The sequence below is a fragment of the Miniopterus schreibersii genome, assembly GCF_964146895.1.
Source record: "Miniopterus schreibersii genome assembly, chromosome: 9".
NCBI classification, from domain to species: Eukaryota; Metazoa; Chordata; class Mammalia; order Chiroptera; family Miniopteridae; genus Miniopterus; species Miniopterus schreibersii.
Genome location: NC_138118.1, coordinates 42,128,558 through 42,155,392, shown reverse-complemented (window position 1 = coordinate 42,155,392; position 26,835 = coordinate 42,128,558). Strand labels below are relative to the sequence as shown.

Below are 26,835 nucleotides of genomic sequence, written 5' to 3'. Positions count from 1 at the left end.
GGCTTTGTAGTATAACTTGATATCTAGTATTGTGATCCCTCCAACTTTGTTCTTTCTCAAGATTGCCATGGCTATTCAGGGTGTTTTTTCATTCCATATAAATTTTCCAAGTGTTTGTTCTAGCTCTGTGAAATATGCTGTTGGTATTTTAATAGGGATTGCACTGAATTTATAGATTGCTTTGGGTAGTATGGGCATTTTCATGATGTTAAGTCTTCCAATCCATGAACATGGTATATTTTTCCATTTGTTTATATCTTCCTCCATGTCTTTTTTCAGAGTCCTGTAGTTTTCTTATTTTTTTAGTTGCAATGGTAAAGGGATTGTTTTTGGAGTTTTTCTGAGAGTTCATTATTGGTGTATAAAAATGCCACCGATTTCTGGGTGTTAATTTTGTACCCTGCTACCCTGCCAATTCATTTCTTAAATCTAGTAGTTTTTTGGTGGAGGCTTTAGGATTTTCTAAGTACAATATCATCATCTGCAAATAATGACAATTTTGTTTCCTCCTTCCCAACTTGGACGCCTTTTATGTTTTCTTCTTGTCTGATTGCTGTGGCTAGGACTTCCAGAGATATGTTGAATAAGAGTGGTGAAAGCGGACACCCCTGTCTTGTTCCTGTTCTTAGGGGAAATGGTTTTAGTTTTTGTCCATTGAGTATGATGTTGACTATAGGTTTGCCATATATGGCCTTTATTATGTTGAAGTATGTTCCCTCTATTCCCACTTTACTGAGAGCTTTTATTAAAAATGGGTGTTTGGTTTTATCGAATGCTTTTTCTGTATTTATTGATATGATCATATCAGAATCTCAGACATCTCTCATAGCAATATGATTTTTGTCTTTCAATTTGTTTATGTGATGTATCACGTTTATTAATTTGCAAATAGTGTACTAGCCTTGCATCCCTGGAATAAATCCCACTTGGTCATGGGGTATGATCTTTTTAATATATTGCTGGATCCAATTTGCTAATATTTTGTTGAGGATTTTAGTATCTATGTTCATCAGGGATACTGGCATGTAATTCTCTTTTGGAATATTTACTTCTATATTTTCTTACTGGTATATTAGTAATTGTACTCCATTAAACATAATTGGGTTACAGTGTGAAGAAAACTTCATGATGATAACCATTCTCATGAAAACCCATTACTTTCAAATATGAAGTTAGGAACTAGTGAAAGACTATGTTTTTATAATACTACACCTGAATATTTTAAAAACTACCCCCTAAAATAATTCATGAATTTCAACTTGCAAGCTAACATGTCAGACTCTAAAAATGCTCATTTAGTTGGAAAACTATGAGTAATTACTGAATCAAAGACATAGATATATAGATGTTATTTCACTACTCTTTTAACTTTTCTATATGTTTGGAAAAATAATAAGGTGCAATGATTTGTAGCCAAAATACTGTAGAAAAAATTTCAGCATAAACACTTAAATTAGAAAAGGAAGGTTTAAATTAATAATCTAAACTTAGATTTAATAAACAAGAAAACAAGCAAATCAAACCCAAAGCAAAGAGAAGAAAATAAATAATATACATAAGAACAGAAATCAATAAAATAGAAAATAGAAAAAATCAATGAAATGAAATGTTTTCTGAGATGAATAAAATTAATAAAACTCTAGTCATAATTAAGAAAAAAGAGAAGGAACTAATGATATCAGGAATGGGATATGGAACATCATATCAGATTCTACAGACATTCAAAGGATAATAAGGAAGCATAAGGCAACTTTATGCCAATAAATTAGAAAACTTCAATAAATTGGAAAAAATAGTTGAAAGACACAGACTACCAAAGCTCATTCAAGAATAAATGACTATACCTATGAAAGAAGTTGAATTTGTAGTTATAACCTTCCCACAAAGAAAAGTCCAGGCCCATATGACTTCTTAGGTGAATTCTACCAAAGATTTAAGGAAAAAATAATACTAATTCTACACAAACTGCTTGAGAAAATTGAAGAGGAGGGAATACTTTCCAATATATTTTCTGAGGTTTGTATTACCCTGATACTAAAACTGGAAAAAGACATCATAATTCATGATATTAACAGACTAAAATAACTAAAACTATTTGATCATCTAAATGGATGAAGAAAAACATTGAAAAATATCAACAACTTTCAAAATAAAAACTCTCAAACAACAAGAAGTAGAAACGAACGTCTTCATCTTGATTAAGAACATCACTGTAAAACCTGCAGTTAAAATCATATAAAGGTTAACTGAATGATCTCTCTTTAAGATGATAAACAAGGTAAAAACTATTTCAATTCTACACTATATTAGAGGTACCAGCCAGTGTATCAAGGCCAAAAAAAAAAAAAAAAAGGAAAGGATGCTAGATTGGAAAAGAAGTAAACTGTCTTTATTTGCAGAACTTCTGATCATCAATATAGAAAATCATAAAAAAAAATCTCCAAAAATTAAAAATTACTACAACTAGTAAGGTTAACAAAGTCAAGCATACAAGTGTACTTCTATATCCTAACAATGAACAACTATAAAGAAAAATTTAAAACCAGTATCATTAATAATAGCTTCAAAATATATGAAATTATAATAAATTTAACAACAGAATTACTAGATCTGCAGATTGAAAACTATACACAACATTGGTAAGAGAAAGTGTATAAGACCTAGATCAATGGTAAGATATAGCACACATGGAGATGAGGAGACTCAATATTATTAAGATGTCAATTCATTACAAATTGCTCTGTAGAGTTAATGCAATCCTAATCAAAAACCCAGGAGACATTTTTATAGGAACAAGAACCTGATTCTGAAATATATATGGAAATGCAAAGGACCTAGAATAAGCAAAATTATTTTGATAAAGAAGCTAAAATAGACTTATACTTTATTATTAAAATCATATGGTATTTACACAAATATAGACATGCAAACAAATGGAATAAAACAGTCTAGAAATAGTTTTACCATATATAACCACATGATTTTCAACAAAAGCGGTCAGGATAGTTAACAGGCAGAGTACAGACTTTTAGATCCATATCATATTCACAAATTAACTACAAAGAACCTAGTAATCCTTCTAGAATAAAATATAGAAGGAAATACTTCTGGCTTTCAGTTAGACAAAGACTCCTTAGATTAAAAAAACCTTAAAAACAAAACCCCACAAATTACAAAGAAAAACTGATAAATGTGACTTTACCAAAACTAAACACTGCTGTCATTTGGAAGATATTGTTAAGACAATGAAAAGGCAAGCCGCGGACAAGGGGGATATATTTGTAAAATACCCATCTGAAAAAGAACTTTGAATCTAGAATATATAAAGATCTCTTCAGACTTAATAATAAGAAAATAAGCAATAAACTTAAAAAAACAAAACACTAAACTAAAAGCGAATAATTTTGACAAACATGTAACCAAAGTAGATATAAAAATGGTAGGTAAGTATGTGAAAATATAGTCATCATTAGTATTTAGGCTAAAGGAATTTAAAACCACAATTAAAATCCACTACACACTCACATGAATGGCTAAAATTAAAATGACTGACAATATCATGGATTGATAAGAATGTAGAACTGGAATTATCATATATTATTGATGAGAATGCAAAATGGTACATCTATCTTGGAAAATAGTTTAGCAATTATTTACAAAGTTAAACATATACTTATCAAATTATCAGGAAATCCCAACCTTATGTATTTACCCAAGAGAATGAAGATATATGTATATAAAAGATCTGTCAGTAAATGACTGCAGTTAGCTTTACTCATAATAACCCAAAACTGTAGCACCCCAACTGTTCCCCAACTGAGGAATGGATAAACAAGTTGTTTATATCTATACAATGGAATACTAATCATCAATAAAAAGGAAATGGACTACTGATATATGCAACAACATGGATGAATCTTAAATAATTATGCTGATATAAAAGAATGCATAGTGCATGATTCTAGTTTAATGAAAATCTAGGAAAAGCTAACTTACTGACATTAGTTGCCAGGAGCCAAAAGGTGGGAATAGGAGATTAACTACAAAACCACATGAGGGAAATTTCAGGAGTGATGGAAATGTTCTATATCTTAATTGTGATAGAGTCTATGGGATGTAAACGGTTGTTGAAACTCAAAGAATTTTCTGCTTAAAACTGGCGAATTTTACTGTATTAAATTATACCTCAGAAGAAGCTGACCAACGCAGATACCTAATGCAGGGAGGTGTAAAGTATTCTCTGATTAGTGTGATTTGTAGAAGTTGAGTAAATCAGCCCTAAATAAACCCTCTGCTTAACTTCTACATTAGCGAAGAACTCTTGTATGGAGGGCAGAGCCTTACAGCATACTTCTTTAGAAATAGAACTAGGGAGGCAAGTAGTGAGGGTTATTCAACCCCGTGTTGCCAGTGACTAAATAGTATTTTTATGTACTAGGTACTTCCAGTAAAAGTTTGTGAATAAAAATTTACTCTCAAAATGCTTTTAAAAAGCCTAAGTACACTTAATACTCTTATATTCAGTGATTAGACAGTAACACGTGTAAGATATTAGCTAGTTTGTATATTTCATTGTTTAGAACTACCCTCTGCAGTTACTTCATGGCAAAAACAAATTAAGAGTTTTGTGAATCATATTTGGAGAAACAACTTTTAATTCATGATGCAGGTATTTCATCAGTTCATTCATTAAATGCTCATTTTTAACAATAAGGAAAAAGCTATAAAGTCTGTCATTTTAATATTTTTTAGTTAGGAAAATAATTCTACAAGCATTAATTAAATTCTTGAACATCAATTGCTTTACACCCTCTACACATAAGAAAAGTTCAGACAGAATTCCTCTATGTTTGAATAACAGAGAATTAACGAATTCTTTGATGAATTTTATTCAAGAGAATAACTGCAAAAAAATTTACTTATTGCTTATAAAATTGAATATACGGCTAACCTAAGAAATGACAGTATATTTTATAAACCAACGGAGGAAAATTTCTTGACATTAAATTTCAAAGTAACTAACCAACTTTGAAATGAATTTACACTGTGGAACTGTGCAACTGAAACTTGTATAATTTTGTTAACCAGTGTCACCCCAATAAATTCAATAAAAAGGAAAAAAAGAAATGAATTTGCAAAATAAATCATATACTTACAATTTGTTGCCACTTGAAATCGAGAATAAAGTGCTTGAGTAACGGAATTCCAAAATGTGTATAAAATGTCAGACTGTCCATCCTGTGACCCCCCGAAAAAAGGATTTATTCATTAATTTTTTAAAATTATAATGGATAAGATGTGAAAATTTATTTAAAATGTATTGAAATGAAAATTTCTAAAACAGCTATCAAACAATGAAATTATTAAGTAATTAAGCAGAAATATATAGATCACTCAAATCACATCTCATGTTCAGGTAAAAAATGATCATTGTGCTCTGCTACTTACTAGCTGTGTGATTTGGGCAAGTTGCTTACTCATCTGTGACCCCTTCCCACCTGTTAAATGGAAATGGCAGTACCCGCATTGCAGGATTATTTTGTTGTTGTTGTGTTCTCTCTCTCTCTCTCTCTCCCCGCTCTCCTCTCTCCTCTCTCTCCACCTCTCTTTCCTTTCTTTTCTTTCCTTTCTTCCTTCCCTTCCTTCCACTCTTCCTCCCTTTCTTTACATTGCAGGATTATTATTAAGATTTAAGAAGTCTGTAAAAGTTAAATCTTGGGACAGTTCCTGACATGTAATAAACCCTCAATGAATGTTAGTTATTACAATTATTATCATCACCTTTTGATATAAAAAAGACAACTTCTGTGACCATAACAAAATGATGGACAAAGCATTCTCAGACTAAGAACCACCAGGATATAATTCACAACTACAAAAGACAACTGCCTGAAACAGTTCTGTTTGCTTTTAAGTCACAGGAATTACTACTATTTAGCTGAGCACAATATTTTTTCATTCAAGTTGGAATACATGTTTTAGAAAGTAACTACTACCAGCTGGTGCTGCTCAGTGGCTAAGCATCCACCTATGAACCAAGATGTTGCTGGTTCAATTCCTATGCCCGGATTGCGGGCTCCATCCCTGGTAGTGGGCATGCAGGAGGCAGCAGATTGATGATGTTTCTCTCTCATTGATGTTTCTATCTCTCTATGCCTCTCCCTTCCTCTCTTTCTAAAAATCAATAAAAACATATATTTTTATAAAAAGTAAATACTAAAAAAAGATAATATCAGTTCAAGTATCATCTGTTAAAACAAGACGAAGTACTTTAATACTGTTATACAGAATCACACTTCTAGAAATTTTACCAAGTACTTTTAAGGTACTTTTACACGTGTGGTACACAATATCAAACTGTCAACATTTTATTTTTGAAATACGAAAACGATAATTTCACATGGCTCACCCTATCAATATAATTTTTCTAATGTTCAAAGATGACTACTGTCATAAAAATATTTAGAAAATTCGTTTAGTTTTGCATTTGTAACAAAAGAAATTCTAATTTTCAAGGTTATAAATGAAGAAAATGACCAAAAAAAAAAAAAATACTGATTTCTCATTTTTTACCTATGTACACTTCTCTTTCTTTTGTAATGTGTTTCTTTTTTTTAATGTCTTTTGCTTTGAATTCTGGGTATTGTATACCGTAGGAAAGGCAAATCAAATAATTTAATTTCTTAAGCAATGCTTCAGATTCCCAAGATTTTATACAATGTGTATTGTATATCATGCACTTAAAGTGTATGTTTTTCATCATATTAAAGAACTATTGTAACACAACACATTAACAGAATGAAGGACAAAAACCACATGATCAGCTCAACTGATGTACAAAAAAGCATTCAATAAAATTCAACACCCTTTCATGACAAAACCACTCAACAAGCTAGTAACAGAAGGAACATAACAAAGGCTATGTATGAAAACCCACAGCTAGTATCATAATGGTGAAAAACTAAAAGCTTTCCCTCTAAGATGTGGAAAATTTGATGACTATATACAATTTCACATACACACACATGCATACATTTAAAAAAGAAAATGTGGGTCAATGTTGCTTAAAAATCAAGTATAAAATTCTCAGATATGAAAGCAAATTGATTTCAACAGTGTATTAAAATAATTATTGAAATTATCTACATAAATGAGTAGGATTTATGTCAGCAATGCAAATACCATTTAATGTTATGAAATCTATTAATATCCCAATGTCTCCAGTAAAGAAATCTATAGCTGAGTGAATAAAAGGCAATTAATACTCTTTAATTAATCAAATGCTTAATACCCAGTTCTAATATTGTTTAAAAATTAATTCATAGAAAATGATGTATAATTCTCTTTTAATAGTTGTACAAAAACTACAAAATTTACCATCTTAACCATTTTTAAGTGTACAGTACTGTTAACTATACGCAGCTTGCTGTGCAATAGCTCTCTAGCACTTTTTTATCTTGCAAAACTTAATCTTTATACAGTTGTACCTCTGCATCCATGGGTTCTGCATCCACAGATTCAACCAACTGGACATGGAAAATATTCAGATAAAAAGTTACACTGACGCTGATGTGTACTATGTAGTCAAGCCTACATTGGTTGCATCTGTACTGAACATGTCATTATTCCCTAAAAAATATAGTCTAACAACTACTTACAGAGCATTTACATTGTATTAGGTATTACAAGTAATCTAGAGATAATTTAAATTAGGGAGGATGTGCATAGGTTATATGCAAATACTACACTATTTTATATGAGACTGGATGGAGCACATGTGGATTTTGGTATGGGTGTGTGTGTATCCTGGAACCAATCCTCCTTGAATGTAGAGGGATAACTGTACCAAATGAACTGCCCTTCTCTTCCTCCCACTAGTCCCTGGCAACCACTTATCTATTTTCTGTTTCAAAGAGTGTTACTTTAGATACCTCATGTAACTGGTATTGCACAATATCTGTATTTTTGTCATTGGCTTGTTTCATTTAGAATAATGTCCTCAAGTTTCACCCATGTTGCAGTATGTGACAGGATTTCCTTATTTTTAAGGTGGAATAATATTCCCTTGTGTAAATATATATATTTTTTTCTTTATTCGTTCATCCATTGATGGACAACAGGGTTGCTTTTATCTCTTGGTTATTGTGAATAATGCTACAATGAACATGGGTAAGCAAATATCTTTTCAATCCTGTTTTTAATTATTTTGGATATATATCTCCAGAAGTGAGATTGCTGAATCATATGGTAATTCTATTTTTAATTTTTTGAGGTACCTCCATACTGTTTGTCTTTGCAGTTGCACCATTTTATATTCCCATCAACAGTATACCAGGGTTCCAATTTCTCACTAGCACTTGTTTTATTTGTTGTTTTTATAGTCATCCTAATGAGTGTAAAGTGGTATCTCATTATTTTGATTTGCATTGCATTTCCTGATTAGTGATTTTGATCATTTTAACATATGCTTGTTAGTCATTTGTATGTCTTCTTTGGAGAAATAACTATTTCAGTCCTTTACAAATACTTAAATTGAGTTTTGTTGCTGAGTTGTAGGAGTTCCTTATATATTCTGGACATCAACCCCTGATCAGATATATGGCTTGCAAGTATTTTCTCCCATTCTGTAGGTTGCTGTCTCACTTTGTCACACAAAAAATTTTGAAGTTTGAAGTCGCCAGAAGGTTCAGTGTGGGCCCACTTCAGCTGCTTCACTGGCCCGGTCTCCCTCGGAGTCTGACTGTGCGCTCAGTCCAGCACCATGGGGAAATGGGACAACTGGGTGTCCCTTTGAACCCAAAGCAAAGACCAAATCAAGGGGTCCAGTCCAGTCTTTAGGGCCAACAATCCAAGATTATCTGAATTGACCAAGGCCTACCTGGGAAGAAGTGAAAGAACAACTAGAAAAGAAATGGAAAGGCTCCAAGGCATTGGGTGAATTTGAAGAAAAAATGAATGAGAACTGGGAGAAAGAACTAGAAAAACACAGGGAGAAATTATTAAGTGGAAGTGAGAGCTCCTCCAAAATAAGACAGAGAAAGAAAAAAGAAAAGAAGAAATCTGGTAGCCAGAATGGGATGTTCACGAGTCTGCCCATTCTTGGAGATACCTGCTTCAAATTCACCAACACCAGCAGCAACAATCAGGACAGAACAATCAGCCTGAGATGTGCCTGTAATCATGTTTTTGATGAATTCTCTGTGTCCTGGGGCATCAATGATGGTCACATAATACTTGATGGTCTCAAATTTTCACAGGGAGTTATCAGTGGTGATACCACGCTCACGTTCAGCTTTCAGTGTATCCAAGACCCAGGCATACTTGAAGGAACCCTTCCCCATCTCAGCTGCCTCCTTCTCAAATTTTTCAATGGTTCTTTTGTCGCTCACCACATTTGTGGATCAGATGGCCAGTAGTGGTAGACTTGCCAGAATCTACGTGTCCAATGAAGACAATGTTGATATGAGTCTTTTCCTTTCCCATTTTGGGTTTGGTTTAGTGGTGGTTTTCAAAACACCTGTGTTCTGGCAGCAAACCCGTTGTGAAAAAGACTGTATGGACATTTTAATGATGCTAATTCTTCCGAAAAAGGCATATTCTTCCACCTGTTTATATCTTCCTCTATCTCTTTTTGCAACGTCCTGTAGTTTTCCAAGTACAGGTATTTTACCTCCTTGGTTAAGTTTATTCCTAGGTATCTTAATTTTTTTGATGCAATGGTAAAGAGATTGCTTTTTAAATTTCTCTTTCTGAGAGTACATTATTGGTGTATAAAAATGCCATCGATTTCTGGGTGTTAATTTTGTATCCTGCTACCTTGCCTAATTCATTTATTAAATCTAGCAGTTTTTCGGTAGAGTCTTTAGGATATCCTACGCACAATATCATGTCATTTGCAAATAATGACAGTTTTACTTCCTCCTTTCCAATTTGGATGCCTTTTATGTTTTCTTCTTGTCTGATCGTTGTGGCTAGGACTTCCAGTACTATGTTGAATAGGAGTGGGGAAAGTGGACACCCCTGTCTTGTTCCTGTTCTTAGGGGAAATGGTTTTAGTTTTTGCCCATTGAGTATGATGTTGGCTATAGATGTGTCATATATGGCCTTTATTATGTTAAGGTATGATCCCTCTATTCACACTTTGCAGAGTTTTTATCAAAAATAGGTGTTAGATTTTGCCAAATGACTATTCTGCATCTGTTGATATGATCATGTGACTTTTGTATTTGAATTTGTTTATGTGATGGATCACATTTATTGATTTGCAAATATTGTACCAGCCTTGCCTCCCTGAAATAAAACCCACTTGTTCATGATGTATGATCTTTTTAATATATTGCTGGATCTGATTTGCTAATATTTTGTGGAGGATTTTAGCATCTATGTTCATCAGGGATATTGGCCTGTAATTCTCTCTCTTTGTAGTTTATCTATCTGGTTTTGGAATTAGGATAATGCTGGCCTCCTAAAAAGAACTTGGAAATGTTCCTGCCTCTTGGATTTTTTGGTATAATTTGAGGAGGATAGGTTTAGTTCTTTGAATGTTTGGTAAACTCCCCTATGAAGCCATCTGGACCACGGCTTTTGTGTGCTGGGAGTTTTTTGATTACTGCTTCAACTTCATCAGCAGTTACGGGCCCATTCAGGTTTCCTGACTCTTCCATACTGAGTTTCGGAAAGTGCTATTTTTCTAGGAATTTGTCCATTTCATCCAGGTTGTTCAGCTTGGTGGAGTATAGTTGTTCATAGTATTTTCTTATAATCCTTTGTATTTCTGTTGGGTCAGTTGTTACATCACTTCTTTCGTTTCTGAATTTGTTTATTTGGGTCCTCTCCCTTTGTTTCTTAATGAGTCTGGCTGAACGTTCATCCATCTTGTTTATCTTTTCAAAGAACGAGCTCTTTTCATTGATCTTTTGTAATTTTTTTTGTCTCTATGTCATTTATTTCTGCTCTGATGTTTATTATTTCCTTCCTTCTACTTACTCTGGTCTTTTCTTGTTGTTTTCTTTCTAAGTCTTTAAGTTGTAGGGTTACATAATTTATTTTGAAGTTTTTCTTGTCCTTTGAGGCAGGCCTATAGTGCTATGAACTTCTTTCTCAGAGCTGCTTTCATTGTGTCCCATAGATTTGGGGTTGTTGTGAGTTCATTTTCAGTTCTTTCCAGAAAGTTTTTGATTTCTTCCTTGATCTCTTTGGTAACCCTATTCATTGTTTAATAACGTGCTATTTAGCCTCCATGTGTTTGAATGTTTTTTAGTGTTTTTATTGTAGTTGATTTCTAATTTCATGCTACTGTGGTCCAAGAAGATGCTTGATATGATTTCATTCTTCTTGAACTTGTAAAGACTTGTTTTGTGTCCTAACAAGTGGTCTATCTTTGAGAAGGTCCCATGTGCACTTGAGAAGAATGTATATTCTGCAGCTTTAGGGTGAAATGCTCTGGAAATGTCAATTAAATCCATCTGATCTAGTGTATCATTTAGGGTCACTGTTTCCTTGTTAATTTTTTGCCTGGAAAACCTATCCAGGGAAGTCAGTGGGCTATTAAAGTCCCCTACTATGACTGTATTACTGTCTATCTCTCCCTTAGAGTCCTCCAGAAGTTTTTTTTATAAATTTAGGTGCTCCTGTATTGGGTGCATATGTTTATCAGGGTTATATCCTCCTGTTGGATTGATCCCTTCAGTATTATATAGTGACCTTTCGTGTCTCTAGTTATGGTCTTCATTTTGAAGTCTATTTTGTAAGATAGAAGTACTGCTATCCCAGCTTTTTTTTCATTTCCATTTGCATGGAAAATTGTTTTCCATCCCTTTACTCTCATCCTGTGTGAGTCTTTTGTTCTGAGGTGGGTCTCTGTAGACAGCATATATTTGGGTCATATTTTCTTATTGACTCAGCTACCCTATGTCTTTTTATTGGAGCATTTAATCCATTTACATTTAAGGTTATTATTGGGAGATACTTATCTATTGCCATTTTATTTCTTTATGCCTATGTTTCTTTATTTCTACTTCTAATTATAGCAGTCCCTTTAAAATTTCTTGCAATGTTGGTTCGGTGGTGATAAACTCCTTTAGCCTTTTTTTTGTCTGGGAAGGTCTTTATTTCACCATCTATTATGAATGATGGTCTTGCTAGATAATCTTGATTTCAGATTGTTGTTTTACATTACCTTGAATAGTTCATGCCATCCCTTCTGACCTGCAGAGTTTCTGATAAGTTAGCTGACAACAGTATGAGAGCTCCTTTGTAGGTAAGATTGCTTTTCTCTTGCTGCCTATAAGATTCCGTTTGTCTTGAATTTTTGGCATTTTCATTATGACATGTTTGGGTGTGGGCCTCTTTGGATTCTTCTTGCTTGGGACCCTCTGTGCTTCCTGAAATGGTGTTACTTTTTTATTGACCAAGTTAGGGAGGTTTTCTGCCATTATGTCTTCAAACGAATTCTCTATCCCTTGCTTATTCTCTTCCCCTTCTGACTCTCCTGTAATGTGAATGTTGTTACATTTCATGTTGTCCCACAACTCCCTTAGACTCTGCTCCTGTTTTTTAATTGTTTTTTCTTTTTGGACCTTTTATTGAGTGAAAACAAAAGCTCAAAGAGATACTGTGATAGTTTTAGAATTATACAGAAAGCAAAAGAGCTGAGATTTGATCTACAGTCGGACTGATTGATATATCTATTAAAATATTATTCCCCTTAGACTTAGAAACCCCTTTATGACCATTCGTCCCAGCCTATTTCTCTTATTACACACCACTGAGGTTAAAAATTCAAACCCCCACCTAAATTCTGCTTCTTTTTCTTTTTTAAAAAAATAGTTTGATTTTTTTTTTTTTTTTTAAGGAAAGAGAGGAAGGGAGTGGAGGAGAGACAGAGAAACATCAGTGTGAGAGCACAACACTGACCGGCTACCTCCTGCATGCCCCCCAACGGGGATTGAACCCATAACCCAGCTATGTACCTTTGAACTGGCAACCTCCTGGTACACAGGACGACACCCATGTAACAGAGCCAGCCAGGGTGAATTCAGTTTCGTAAAAGGTTCTGTCTCAGTTTTAAAATCTACATCTTCTTCAGAGTTCAGTTTAGGTGTCTTTTCTCTTAGTACCCCTAGGTTTAGTGTACTCTTATATATATTTCTATAGCATCCCATGTTCCCCATCATAATGATATTTTCCTACTTAAGTAAAGCAGAAGTGGGGAATGTCTGGCCCGTGGGCTGCATACAAACTCATTTGGTCTGGCCCTGCCAAGGCAACCGCAGGCAGGACTTGAAATTCAATAAACCTAGGCACATTTTTCATAGATAATTTTTAAGTTGAGAATTTTATATGGCCCGTGGATGATGTTATAAATATCCAAATGGCCCTTGGAAGAAAAAAGGTTCCCCACCCCTGAAGAGCAGTGGTTAACAAGAGAAACTGTGGAGCCAGAATAAGGTTCACATCCAAACTACACTTACTAGCTGTGTGACTTTGGATAAATCACTTAATTTCTCTATACCTCAGTATCCCCATCTATAAAATAGAAACCCATTTCATACATTTATCACAAAGACTGAATTAATTCTTATGAAGTGCCTAAAATAGTCCCTGGCATAGTAAGCACTACATAAATATTTACCAACATTGCTAACACTATTTGTGATTTGTAATAGAAATAACTAATATATCTCATTTTATTTCCAGTGATTGCCACATAATACACCTAATATTGCTCTGATGGTTAATTTTATGAGTTTATTTGGTCAAAACTCTGGTGTGTCTATGAGGGTGTTTTTGGATTAGGTTAATATTTGAATGGGTAGACTGAGTAAAGCAAATTGTCCTTCCTAATGTGTGAGACCTCATCCAACCAGCTGAAGACTTGAAGATGAAAAAAGGCTCTGAGCATTCCTTCCTTCTGTATTCAAGCTGGGTTAACAGTTTTTTTTATGCTTTCTAATATAAACTGAAACAGCGGTTCTTCCTGGGTCTTGAGCTTGCAGGACTTTGGGAAGAATATACTATTGGCTCTCCTGGGTTTCAGACCTTTGAATTCAGGCCAGACTATACCATCAGTTCTCCTGGGTCTCCAGCTTGCCAACTGCAGGTTTTCAGACTTAATAGCTTCCATAATGGTATGAGTAATTCCTTATAACAAATCTCTTTCTCTCTATACATATATATCTTATTGGTAACTGTTTCTTTGGAGAATGCTGACTAATACAATTGCTGAAAAATGAATGAATGAATGAATCAATCAATCAATCAACTTGTCGATTCCAAGGACTAGTAATATTAAGAGCTGTAGTCAGTTATCAAAGATGCATACTAAGGATGATACATAGTTGTTGGAACAAGAAAGGACATGAAAAGCTCTTAGGAAAGATAAAAGGAGATGAAGTATATTCAGATGGATGGAAAAAATGTAGGAGATAATGAAAAAGTAGACTTGGCAGTAGGATAATATATTAAAACAAAGATTTCATATAAATATTTATATATGTATATGTTTTTGTATATGTATATAATGTGCATATATATATAGGGTGTTCCAAAAAATGTATACACACTATGAATGATTATAAAGTCAGTGTTCATTAACATAGAGTTCATTTTCAAAATTTAAAAGAATTTACAGAAATGAACAGTTTTTTTTGTCAATGCCTGTTTTCAAACTGATGACTGTTCTGGTCCAGGCACTGCTGATAACTTGAAACAATGGAATTGCAAACATCAAGAATCAGACTTGGCCATTTTTTCTCAGTGGTTAAAGTGTTAGCCCGAGGACTGAGGGTCCCAGGTTCGATTCTGACCAAGGGCACATACCTAGTTTGCAGGCTTGATCCCCGGCCCCTGTTGGGGCATGTGCAAGAGGCAGCCAATCGATGTGTCTCTCTCACATAGATGTTTCTCTCCCTCTCTCTCCTCTCACTCTCCCTCCCTCCCACTCTCTCTGAATATCGCTGGTGAGGATAAAAAACAACAATGACTCATACTGTTTGGTATTTGTGAGCCCTCAATTCGTCACCTGTTGCTGGCTTTGTGCAGTAAACTTTAACTTTTATGTAACCCCATAAAAAAGTCTAGTGGATAAATACTCATGTTCAAAGCTTAGTCTGGCTTTACCCATTATTTCAAATCAGTTATCTGAAAAGGAGTGAAAATAAGTGAGTTTATCAGCTGTTAAAGTGTGTATACATGTTTTGGGGACATTCTGTATATGCACACATATATAATATATATTATATATTTTGCCAAAATATAGAGATAACATGTTAATTTTATCAAAGAATTATCAAAATGCATATTGTATAAATATAACTTCCTGGACAAAATAGGAAAATATGAAGATATATTTTAAAAAATCATTTCACTTACTTTTTTTTTTAAAGAATATGTTTTGATTAATTTTAAACAGAGAGGAAAGAAGAGGGAGAGAAAGAGAGAAACACTGATGAGAGAGAAACATAGATCGGCTGCCTCCTGCAGAGGATCAAGCCTGCAACCCAGGCATATGCCCTGACCTCTTGGTGCAGGACCAATGCTCAACCAACTGAGCCACACCAGCCAGGGCTCACTTACTCTTTCAAATTAAATTAGTCTGTCAAATAATTGTTCCTAAGCATGTTGAAATAAAATTTATTTAACTAGATTTTAATAATTCAACTACATTTCCATTGGAAGGATATCTGACATTAATCTATTTACAATCTACACTCAATACTGTCTTACTTTCTGTCTTGGTCTGTTTGGACAGCTATAACAAAAATATCATAAACTGGACACCTTATAAACAGAAATTTATTTCTCACAGTTCTAGAAGCTGGAAAGTCCCAAGATCAAGGTGCTGGCAAATTTGGTGTCTAGTGAGGACCTGCTTCATTACAAATGATTTAAGTCTTTAACTTTATGCTAACCCCACACATTCTTAAATACTGTAGTCTTATAATAAGTCTTAAAATCAGGTATATTGTGAGCCCTCCAGTTTTGCTTTTTTTTTTCAAAGTTGTATTGGGCATCCCAGGTTCTTTGTATTTCTAATTAAATTTTGGAATCAGCTTGTCAATTTCTCCAAAACACTTGTTGAGATTATAGATCAATTTGAGAATAGACATCTTAACAATAGTGAATCTATTATCCCATAAGTAAAATATTTCTATTTAGGTCTTCTTTACTTCCTCTCAACAATATTTATAGTTTTCAAGGTACAGATGTTGTTTATCTTTTAACAGATTTATCCCTAAGTATTTCTTATTCATTAGTGTTACTGTATATGGACTTATTAAATTTCAATTCTCAATTATACATTACTAAGTATGCATAAAATTACAACTGATTTTGTACATTGATCTTGTATTCTGTAATCTTGCAAAATATCACTTATTAGTTCTAGTCACTTTTTTGTAGATTCCATAAAATTATTTACGTAGATGATCTAGCCTTTTGTAAATAAAGACCGTTTTAGTTTTCCCTTTCCAAACTGTAAGTCTTTTCTATCTTTTTCCTTTTTTAATCCTCATCTGAGGATATTTTGTCCATTGCTTTTCAGAGAGAGTGGAAGGGGGGGAGAGAGCGAGAAAGCAAGAGCGAGAGAGAAAGAGAGAGAGAGAGAGAGAGAAACATCGATGTGAGAAAGACACATGGGTTGGTCGCCTCCTGCTTGTGGGCCAACTGGGGCTGGGGATTCAGCCTGCAACTGAGGAATATGCCCTTGGCCAGGACTGAACCCAGAACCCTTTAGTCCTCAGGCACATGCTCTAACCACTGAATTAAACTGGCTAGGGCTTATTTCTTTTTCTTATTCATTGTACTAGCTAAGATAATAGTAATAGAATTAGTGAGAGCAGAAAGAAATCCGTTTTCTTCCTAATTTTAGGGGTGAAGCATTCAGTCTTCTCCATTATGCATGCTTTTATGGCTTCATTGTTTATAAATGCCTTTTAGGAGGTTGAGAAAGCTCCTTTCTATTCCTAGTTTGCTGAAAGTTCTTATTAGAAATGGATGTTGGATCCTCTCAAATGCTTTTCAAGCATATATTGAGATGATGGCATGGTTTCTTTTTTTTGTTTATTGGCTTTCCTTTTCCAAATAGTTTTATACTAAAACTTCATTTAATCCTCCATAAATTTTACCTCTCATATTTTCCATACCCATAGCTTTATGCTACATCCTGGATAATTTAATCAATTCTGTCTGCTAGGTGGATCATTCTTTGTTTTTTTGTAATATCTGTTTAATATATTTAAATTTTTTTATTTCAGTAATTTTATTTTTAATTTCTAAATATTTACTTCGTTTTTATATCTAAATGGTCTTTTAAAACAGTAATTTGTTTCTCATTTTTTATTCCATTATTTTTAAAATAAAAATTTTTATTTTTAAAATATATAGAGATATTTTAAGTTTTTATCAGATGATTCTAAACTCTGAAGTCCATAGTGTCCTTTAAAAGTTCATTAGGAGTCTAAAATCTGTCTTGCATTGTTTTTATTTTTCTTGTTTACTCTCAGTCATAGCTTCCAGTTTTTCATAGGATTGGTGACTTTTTACTACTATGAGCTCATATTTGGCTGACCTTAATATGTGGGGAATTCTGATGGCTAAAACTAGAAATGCTTTCCTCCACAGATGATCTGCATTTGTTTCTTGTGGGAGTGAAATACTGTTACTGAGAACCATGTGAGCCACTGTCACAGGTCTCAGCTTTATGTAAGAATATTGTTTTCTTCTTCTTTTAATCTTTTTATTTATCCTCACCCGAGTATGTGTTTATTGATTTGAGAGAGAGAGGGAGAGAGGGGAAGGGAGAAAGGGGAAGGGAGGGAGAAAAGGGGAGGGGGAGCGGAGGGGGAGGGAAAGGGAGAGGAGGGGGGGAGAGAGAAAGAGAGAGAGAGAGAGGGAAACATTTATGTGAGAGAGAAACATCTATCGGTTGTCTCTCGTACATACCCCAACCGGGGATCTAACCCATAACCTTTCAGTGTACTGGATGATGCTCCAACCAAATGAGCCACACCAGTCAAGGCATTCTTCTATCTTTTTAGTGCCCCAGAGCCTACTGGCCTGATTCTATCATTGACATGAACATTTGTTCCTAGGGCAATCCAGCTTTTGCAATGACTTATACCTCACAAATCCCCACGTTTCAACTATTTTATCTGCTTATGTACATTCATATGTGTATCTGTGTATGTATATACACCCCTCAGAGATTCTCTTACTTTTTGCAGGCCCCATAGTGCATTAAAAAAGGATGATTTTCTAATTTATCTAGAATTTGTGCATACTGGTCCTTATACTAGTAAAAGGATAAATCTTCTAACCTTTGTAGGTAAAGAGCATTTGTAGATAATATCTGACTTAAATATTTAACTGGCTATTGCTACTTGATTTTTTTGAATTAAACTGAGATGCCACAGATAAACTAAATGTTTTTTATCATAAAATTAAAAAGATCTCATATTTGGGTATCCTAAAACTTTTCTAAGTCTCTAATGCTATGAAATCATTTGCTATGTCTAAGCAAGCAAAAATTAAAATAAAATAAAAACATTATTTTTCAGAGTTAAAATTCTCACTAGTATAGTTGCTGAACACATTCCAAATTTAGCCTAATATATCCTACACACATGATTATAAGATTCTGTCCAATGATAAAAGTTGCTGGCTTAGAAAATGTATCATATCTACACTCCCACATATAGCTAAATTGGCTTAACTCCACAGATGAGAATCTAAAACCTGTTTTTGACTATGTGGATCCGAATAATTTGTCAATTTGTTTCACCCACTTTCAAACAAAATGTTAAAGAATACTGATGATTACATAGTAATACTATAACTCAACTGGTTTTAAAAGACACTAAAATTGAACTTTTGATATGTAAAAAATAAAGTCTAAAATTCTAATTTAAAATAAAATTAATGCCCGGCCGGGCGTGGCTCAGCGGTTGAGCGTCGACCCAGGATCCAGGCGATAGGGGTTCGATTCCCGGTCAGGGCACATGCCCGGGTTGCGGGCTCGATCAATGACTCTCTCATCATTGATGTTTCTATCTTTCTCTCCCTCCCTCTCCTTTTCTCTCTCTGAAATCAATAAAGATATATTAAAAATAAATAAATAAATAAAAATAAAATAATTCATTCAAGTAAACTATAGAAAATACAACATATAGCTCGTCTCAAACAGGCGCTCGCCAAGGAGAAGGCCATGTTCAGTTTAAGCTCCAAGATTGTGAAGCCCAATGCAGAGAAGACAGATGAGTCTGAGTCCAGCATCTCTCAGGCTCTGCTGGAGCTGGAGATGAACTCAGACGACAAGGTCCAGCTACAGGACCTGAATTGAACATCACAGCAGCCAAGGAAACTGAAGTTGGGGGTGGTCAGAAAACTATGATAATCTTCGTTCCACATTCCTCAACTGAAGTCTTTCCAGAAAGTCCAAGTTTGGCTGGTACACAAATTGGAGAAAAAGTTCAGTGGGAAGCATGTTGTCTTTTTCACTCAGAGGGGAATTCTGCCTAAGCCAACTCAAAAAAGCTGTACAAAGAATAAGAAAAAGTGTCACAGGAGCCACACTCTGACAGCCATGCAGGATGCCATACTGGAGGACTTAGCCTTCCCAAGTGAAATTGTGGGCATGAGAATCCATCTGAAACTGGATGGCAGCCGCTCATAAAGGTTCATTTGGGTAAAGCTCAGCAAAACAATGTGGAATACAAGACTGAAACCTTTTCTAGCGTCTATAAGAAGCTCACAGGCAAGGATATTAATTTTGAATTCCATGTTTCAGTTGCTAACAAAAATGACTAAATAAAATATCATTCTTAGTAAAAATTTTAAAAAAGGAAAATACAATATAGAAAGAGGAAAAAAGTATATTCTACACTTAAATACCATAAATAATTTTATTCATAGGCATGAATGTGTCTTTTCAAACTATAGCATAAACTAAAATAACAAGCTAATTTTACAAGTTTACAGGGAATTTATTAAGCAGAAGCAAATTTAGTTATCTTAACTAAGGAAAAGCTTTGAAAAGGCTCTACTATATTCCTGCCCTGGCTGGTTTGGCTCAGTGGTTAGTGCATCGGCCCATGCTCAAAAGGGTCTCGGGTTTGAACCCCGGTCAAGGGCACATACCTAGGTTGCAGGTTTGATCCTCAGCCCGTCGGGGCCCTTCTGGGAGGCACCATATCAATGTGCCTTTCTCACACTGATGTTTCTCTACCTCCCCTCCACTCTCTCTAAAAATCAATGGAAAAAATATCTTTAGGTAAGGATTAACAAAAATAATAATAATAATAATGATAATAAACTATATTCCTAAAATTTATTATATTCAATATAATTGGTTGTTTTATTTTATACTCAACCCGTTTATGCCCTCTTTACACTTTGATGTGTTTTTTATAACATGATGAATATCTACTGCAAGGCCTTCTGAACTAATACAGAATTACAGAAACTATCATCATGTGGAATTTTTTCTTTTCTTGAACGTTCCTAAGATTAGACTCTGGTTTTCTGCTGGTAGACACAGCAGAGTAAGCATCATTGAAGTCTCCCCTCCAGCAGTCATCAAGTCTAAGTCAGAGTGTCCCGAAGAGCTGGAACAGCTGTCGAAGCTCTTTATCAGAGGTTTGAGCTTTGAAACAATCCATGAGGGTCTGAGAAGCCATTTTGAGCAATGGGAAGGCTCACAGGCTGTCTGGTGATGTTATCTCAAAACACCAACTGCTCCAGAGACTTTGAGTTTGTCACGTGTGTCACTGTGGAGGAAGTGGATGCAGCCATGAGTGCAAGGCCACACAAGGTGGATGGAAGAGTGTGAAACCAGAGAGGGCTGTCTCAAGAGAAGACTCTGAAAGACCTGGTTGCACTAAACTGTGCAAAAGATTTCTGTCAGTGATTATAAAGGAAACACTGAAGACCACCTCCTAAGAGATTATTTTGAACAGTATGAGAAAATCAAAGTGATTGAAATCATGACTGACTAAGGCAATAGCAAGAAGAGAGGCTTTGCTGTTGTAACCTTTGATGATCATGACTGTAGATAAGACTGTCATTTGGAAACATCATATTGTGAATAGCCACAACTGTGAAGTGAGGAAAACCCTATCTAAGCAACAGATGGCTAGTGTTTTATCCAGCCAAAGAGGTTAACGGGGTTCTGGAAACTTCAGAGGTGGTCATGGAGGTGGTTTTGGTGGGAATGACAACTTTGGTCCTAGAGGAAACTCTAGTAATTGAGGTGGCTTTGGTGGCAGCTGTGGTGGTGGTGGATATGGTGGCACTGGGAATTGCCATAATCGATTTGGTAATGATGAAGCAACTTTGAAGGTGGCAGGAGCTACAATGATTTTGGCAATTACAACAGTCAATCTTTAAACTTTGGACATAAAAGGAGGAAACTTTGGAGGCAGAAGCTCTGGCCCCTATGGTGGTGGAGGCCAATACTTTGCCAAACCATGAAACCAAGGTGGTTCTGGCAGTTCCAGCAGCAGCAGTGGCGATGGCAGTGGCAGAAGGTTTTAGTTACTGCCAGGAAACAAAGCTTAGCAGGAGAGGAGAGCCAGAGAAGTGACAAGGAAGCTACAGGTTACAAGAGATTATTGAACTCCGACAAACACAGTGGTGGCAGGGACTCGCTGCTATAAAGAAGACATGCTTTAGACAATACTCATGTGAATAGGCAAAAAACTCGAGGGTCATAATTGTAACTAACTGTATAACAGGTTATTTTAGTTTCTGTTCTGTGGAAAGTGTAAAGCATTCCAACAAAGGGTTTTAATGTGGATTATTTTTTTGCACCCATGCTGTTGATTGCTAAATGTAATAGTTTGATCAACACACTCAATAAATGTGTCTTTAAAAAAAAAAAAAGAGGCTGGTCCAAGTGCAGTGGTGTCTTACAACTAATTGATCACAGCCAGTCACAGATTTCTTGCCTGGCCAGGCGTGGCTCAGCGTTTGAGCATCGACCTAGGATCCAGGCAATAGGGGTTCGATTCCCAGTCAGGGCACATGCCCAGGTTGCGGGCTCAATCCCCAGTCAGGGGCATGCAGGAGGCAGCTGATCAATCACTCTCTCGTCACTGATGTTTCTATCTCTCTCTCTCCCTCTCTTTTCCTCTCTCTGAAATCAATAAAGATATATATATAAAAAAAAGATTTGACTCTGAATACTACTAATATTTACTCCCTGTCATCTGGAATCAAGTATCTTGCAAACATCAAGGCAAATTTGGCAACATTAATTTCATAACTAAAAGTTTTTAAAGTAAATCCTTTTTTAAATGATTTAACAATTCTCACAAGATCTCACAGACCAGAACTAAGGAAAGTCATTTTGCTTGTTTTAATGGCTACAAAATTACCAAACATTAGATCAAAACCCCATGATTCCTTAGTAAAGTGAGACATATAACTGTGACATGTTCATAGTAAATACTTGATACTGTCCTATTTAAGGAAGCATCACTTCCTAAATTAGGTTTCTGATACTCTGAATGAATTAAGGTACATGCATATCATGTTATTAGAATTGTTAAACAAAACTAACTTTCTCACATTGCTGGATCCTACATTACCAGCAAATGGTAAGTTTAAGATCCCTAGATAAAAAGTTTCAAGGTTTAGCCCAGCTGGCATGGCTCAGCGGTTGAGCATTGACCTATGATCCAGGAGATCGAGATTTGATTCCCGGTCAGGGCACATGCCCAGGTTGCAAGCGGACTTGATCCCCAGTAGGGGGTGTGCAGGAGGCAGCCGATCAATGATGTTTCTATCTCTCTCCTTTCCTCTCTCTGAAATCAATAAAAATATATTTAAAAAAAAAATAGAAAGTTCCAAGGTTTAAAACCAGAAGATTGAAATAATTATGATAGCAAATTATTAAGCAAATCTTCAAAAAGTCTACATTATCTCCTTTTCCCTCAGAATACCTCAGTTCAATAGGTAGTATTGCCAACCTCATTTGATATTTGATGTTCTGAAAGATTACAGAACATATCCATGGTTGCACAATCAATGGAAGAACGCTTAGCTCTGTCTGAGACCGAGGTGCAAGGCCCCAGTTCACTGTACTATCCTGCCTTTGACACTACTTAAGTAGGTGTTCAGAAAGCAGACCTTTAAGACTTGGCTTTCTAGCCCTAGCTGATTTGGCTCAGTAGTTAGAGGGTCGGCCTGCGAACTGAAGGGTCCCAGGTTCGATTCCAGCCAAGGAAGGGCACATACCTTGGTTGCAGGCTCAATCCCCAGCCCTGGTTGGGGTGGGTGTGGGAGGCAACCAATAGATGTGTCTCTCTCACATTGATGTTTCTCTCTCTCTCTCTTTCTCTCTCTCCCCCCCACCCCCAGTCTCTCTGAAAAGCAATGAAAAAAAATGTCCTCGGGTGATGAATAAAAGATTTGGCTTTCCAAATGCTAAAAAACTACATTTAATCTTATAAAATTACTTTAGAATATTTCAACACATTTTAAGTACCTGGACTGACCATAACAGACAAATATATAAAATAATGAGTATGGCAAGATTTTATCCCTATGGATAAAGTCTTAGAACCTTAACTAATGAATACATTTTCCATAAATTAATTTCTTAAAAATGTATAGCGAATTACAAATTAAAACAACAAGTTACCACTACACACCTATTAAAATAGCTAAAAATCTAAAACACTGACAATATCAAATGCTGACGAGGATGTGGAGCAAAAGCAACTCTTTCTTTGCTACTGGGAACGCAAAATGGTACAGCCATGTTCTAAGACAGTTTGGCAATTTCTTACACAGCTCAACATGGTCTAACCACACGGTCCAGCAACCTTGTTCCTCAGTATTGACTCAAGTGTGCTGGAAATTTATTTCCATACAAAAACCTGCATAAGAATGTTTATAGCAGTTTTATTCAAAATTGCCAAAAAATGGAAGCTACAAGATGTCCTTCAATAACTGAATGGATAAACAAACAAGGTACATCCATAAATACTATTCAGTAATAAAAAAAAAACTGAGCAATCAGCCACAAAAACACATGAAGGAACCTTATATGCATATTACTAAGTGGAAAAAAACAGCCTGCTATGGCTACCTACTGTATGGATACAATTATATGACATTCTGAAAAAGGCAAAACTATAAAGGCAGTAATAAGATCAGTTAAGGAGAGAAGTGGGAGAAGAATGAATAGGTACAACATGGGGGATTTCTAGAGAAGTGAAACTACTAAACCTACTTGGTATGATACTATAATGGTGGATAGATGACACTATGTATTTATATAATGCATTATGCATCATGCATTGCTGTTGCACATTTTTTACAATTGATGACCCATTATTAATATATTATTATTAACTAAAGTCGATAGTTTACATTAGGTTTAGCTCATTTTGCTATACAGTTATGTGGGTTTTGCATAATGCTTAAAGGATGTTGATAACATAAGTAACAGGTGTACTTTCTGCTCAATTTTTTATAAACTGAAAAACTACCATAAAAATTAAAGACCAATAATTTTTTTAAAAAATCCATAGGTACTGAACTACAACAAAAGGATAATAATTACAAAAAGTATTTAACAAAAGAAAATGCAAAATAAAAATTTTGTAAAAATAAAACAAGTTGGCAAGAAGAAATAAAATACAGAAATTCCATCACAGTTTATAGTAAATTACAGAAGCATTAAAATCAAATGGTTAAACAATAAAGAAACCTGGGAAATGGATTCTTAATTTTTCTACTGACATGAAATTAATAGTGTAACTTTGTCTATATTCTAAACAAAAGAGAAACTATTAATTTAGCTTTTAGTGAATTTCAAAATATAGACAACTGCTTATGAAAATTTAATACATAAATATTTTTAAAATCTGCTCTAGGTAGACTTTAATTTAAAAAAGACATTTACTAGAAATGATCTCCCTAGGGAAAAAAAGCATTAATTTCTGAACAGACATTGTAGAAAGCACATAGCATAATTCTAATACTGTTTTGTCTCAAATGGTTTTGGCTTTTAAAAAATATATTCACAGCCCGGCTAGTGTTGCTCAGTGGTTGAACGTCAACCCATGAACATGAAGGTCATGGTTCGATTCCCAGGTAGGGCACATGCTCGAGTTGTGGTCCTTTTTTTAATTTTTTTAAATGTATCTTTATTGATTTCAGAGAGAGGAAAGGAGAGGGAGAGAGAGATAGAAACATCAATGATAAGAGAGTCACTGATCGGCTTGCCTCCTGCATGCTGACTGGGGATCGAGCCCACAACCGGGAATCGAACCCTGATTGCCTGGATCCTAGGTCAATGCTCAACCACTGAGACAGGCCCGGCGGGGCGAGCTGTGGTCCTTATCCCCAGATGGGGGCATGCAGGAGGCAGCTTATTGATGATTCTCTCTCATCATTGATGTTTCTATCTTTCTCTCCCTCTCCCTTTTGACATCAATAAAAAACATAAAAATTAAGAGTAAAAATAAAAATACATTCACAGATTTAAAAGGCTAAACCACTAAACTAAAAAGAATATTCAATACCAGTATATATCCTTCTTAAAAATCTTGAAAGTGCAAAAACTTGTAGTGTAAGAACATGCCATTCATAATCTTTTCCTCAAAAAGTGATTACAAAATGACTGAAAGATCTTGGTCTAGATATCGTTCTTCAATGACCCAAGACACCAGATATACATCATTATCTACACAAATTTACATTTTTCTGAAGATTTAAGGCTCATTGTTTAGGGCCTCAAATCATTCTAAAACTCTGACACTTCAATACAAAAGTTTTACTGCCATTGATAATTATTTTAACTAAATAATGTTCCATGGTAGTTATATAATTAGCAAAAATATCTGTTTATAGCTTTATAAGTGAAAGATTATTTTAAAGAAATTATAGTAAATATAGTGAAATTTGCCCTGGTCAGTGTAGCTCAGCTGGTTGGAGTGTCTTACTGTACACGGAAAGGTGGCAGGCAATTCTGTTACAGGGCAGTGAAAAGCTAGTAAAATACCAGGGCAAATGGAATAGGGAAACTGAAACATGAAAGTTAAAACAAGGCCAAATAGTGTGAGCAATCTGTAGCCAGCTGGTAAATTATAGGCCCTTTATCTTCCCCAGCCAAGGACACTTGACAGCAAATGGTTAAAGGCTTCCCTAATAAGAAGATGCAGGAAAGGAGGGGGGAAGGGAAAATTTAAAAAGAGCAGTTGTATTTCTTAAGCAGAAAAGCCAGCAGTCTCAAGGCTTGGCAAGATAAAATTGCCAGGTGCTTTGCATGATTTTTTTTCTTTTTTTAAAGAATTAATCTATACCAAGGTATTCAGCAGAGGAATTTTGAACAGGAGGGTATATAACGCCTCAAACCCCACACAACTCACTCTTCAGATTACCTAGGAGCCTATCTGTGCTTCATACGTCAAATGTATAGATTTGCTTGCTATGCTTCTTTAATAAATTTGCATGTTTTACTTTCTTAATAAGTTACCTTCTTAATAAATTGGCTTTATCACAACACAATCAGGGTCTCTCATTTAAGCTCATTTACATGAGAAGACAAAAACCAGGGTGGGGACAGCCCTCTCCTTCTGACTCAGGGGGCTGTACAATAACACCTCTCTGGTGTCTGAGAGGTGCCTGTAACAGTTAGATTCCCAGTCAGGGCACATATCTAGGTTGCATGTTCAATCCCCGGTCAAGGTGCTTAGGGGAGGCAACCAATGTTTCTCTCTCACATCAATGCCGCCAACCCCACCCCGGTCTAAAATCAATAATTAAAAAAAAAGATGGTGGCTTCAGCCGGTTTGAATGAATAAATAAATAAATAAATGTACATAT

The 26,835-nt window shown here is 35.1% G+C and overlaps 1 protein-coding gene and 2 pseudogenes across 4 annotated transcripts in view; 2 read left to right on the top strand and 1 right to left on the bottom strand.

Moving 5' to 3' along the window:
• The window catches only part of COG5 (component of oligomeric golgi complex 5), a 324,571-nt gene that overhangs the window by 113,858 nt on the left and 183,878 nt on the right, over positions 1–26,835 (bottom strand). The window contains exon 11 of one of the 2 annotated variants that reach the window (XM_081146842.1): positions 5,157–5,238. The exons of the other annotated variant lie outside the window; for it this stretch is intronic. Within the exon in view, the coding sequence (XP_081002968.1) occupies positions 5,157–5,238 (82 nt within the window). The remainder of the gene's footprint in view (positions 1–5,156; positions 5,239–26,835) is intronic. 2 annotated transcript variants of the gene reach the window in all.
• LOC308562002 (small ribosomal subunit protein eS7 pseudogene) lies at positions 19,205–19,806 on the top strand (annotated as a pseudogene). The gene has a single exon. The product of its transcript is annotated as a small ribosomal subunit protein eS7 pseudogene (transcript).
• LOC308562001 (heterogeneous nuclear ribonucleoprotein A1 pseudogene) lies at positions 20,091–21,652 on the top strand (annotated as a pseudogene). The gene is made up of 2 exons: positions 20,091–20,102; positions 20,505–21,652. The product of its transcript is annotated as a heterogeneous nuclear ribonucleoprotein A1 pseudogene (transcript).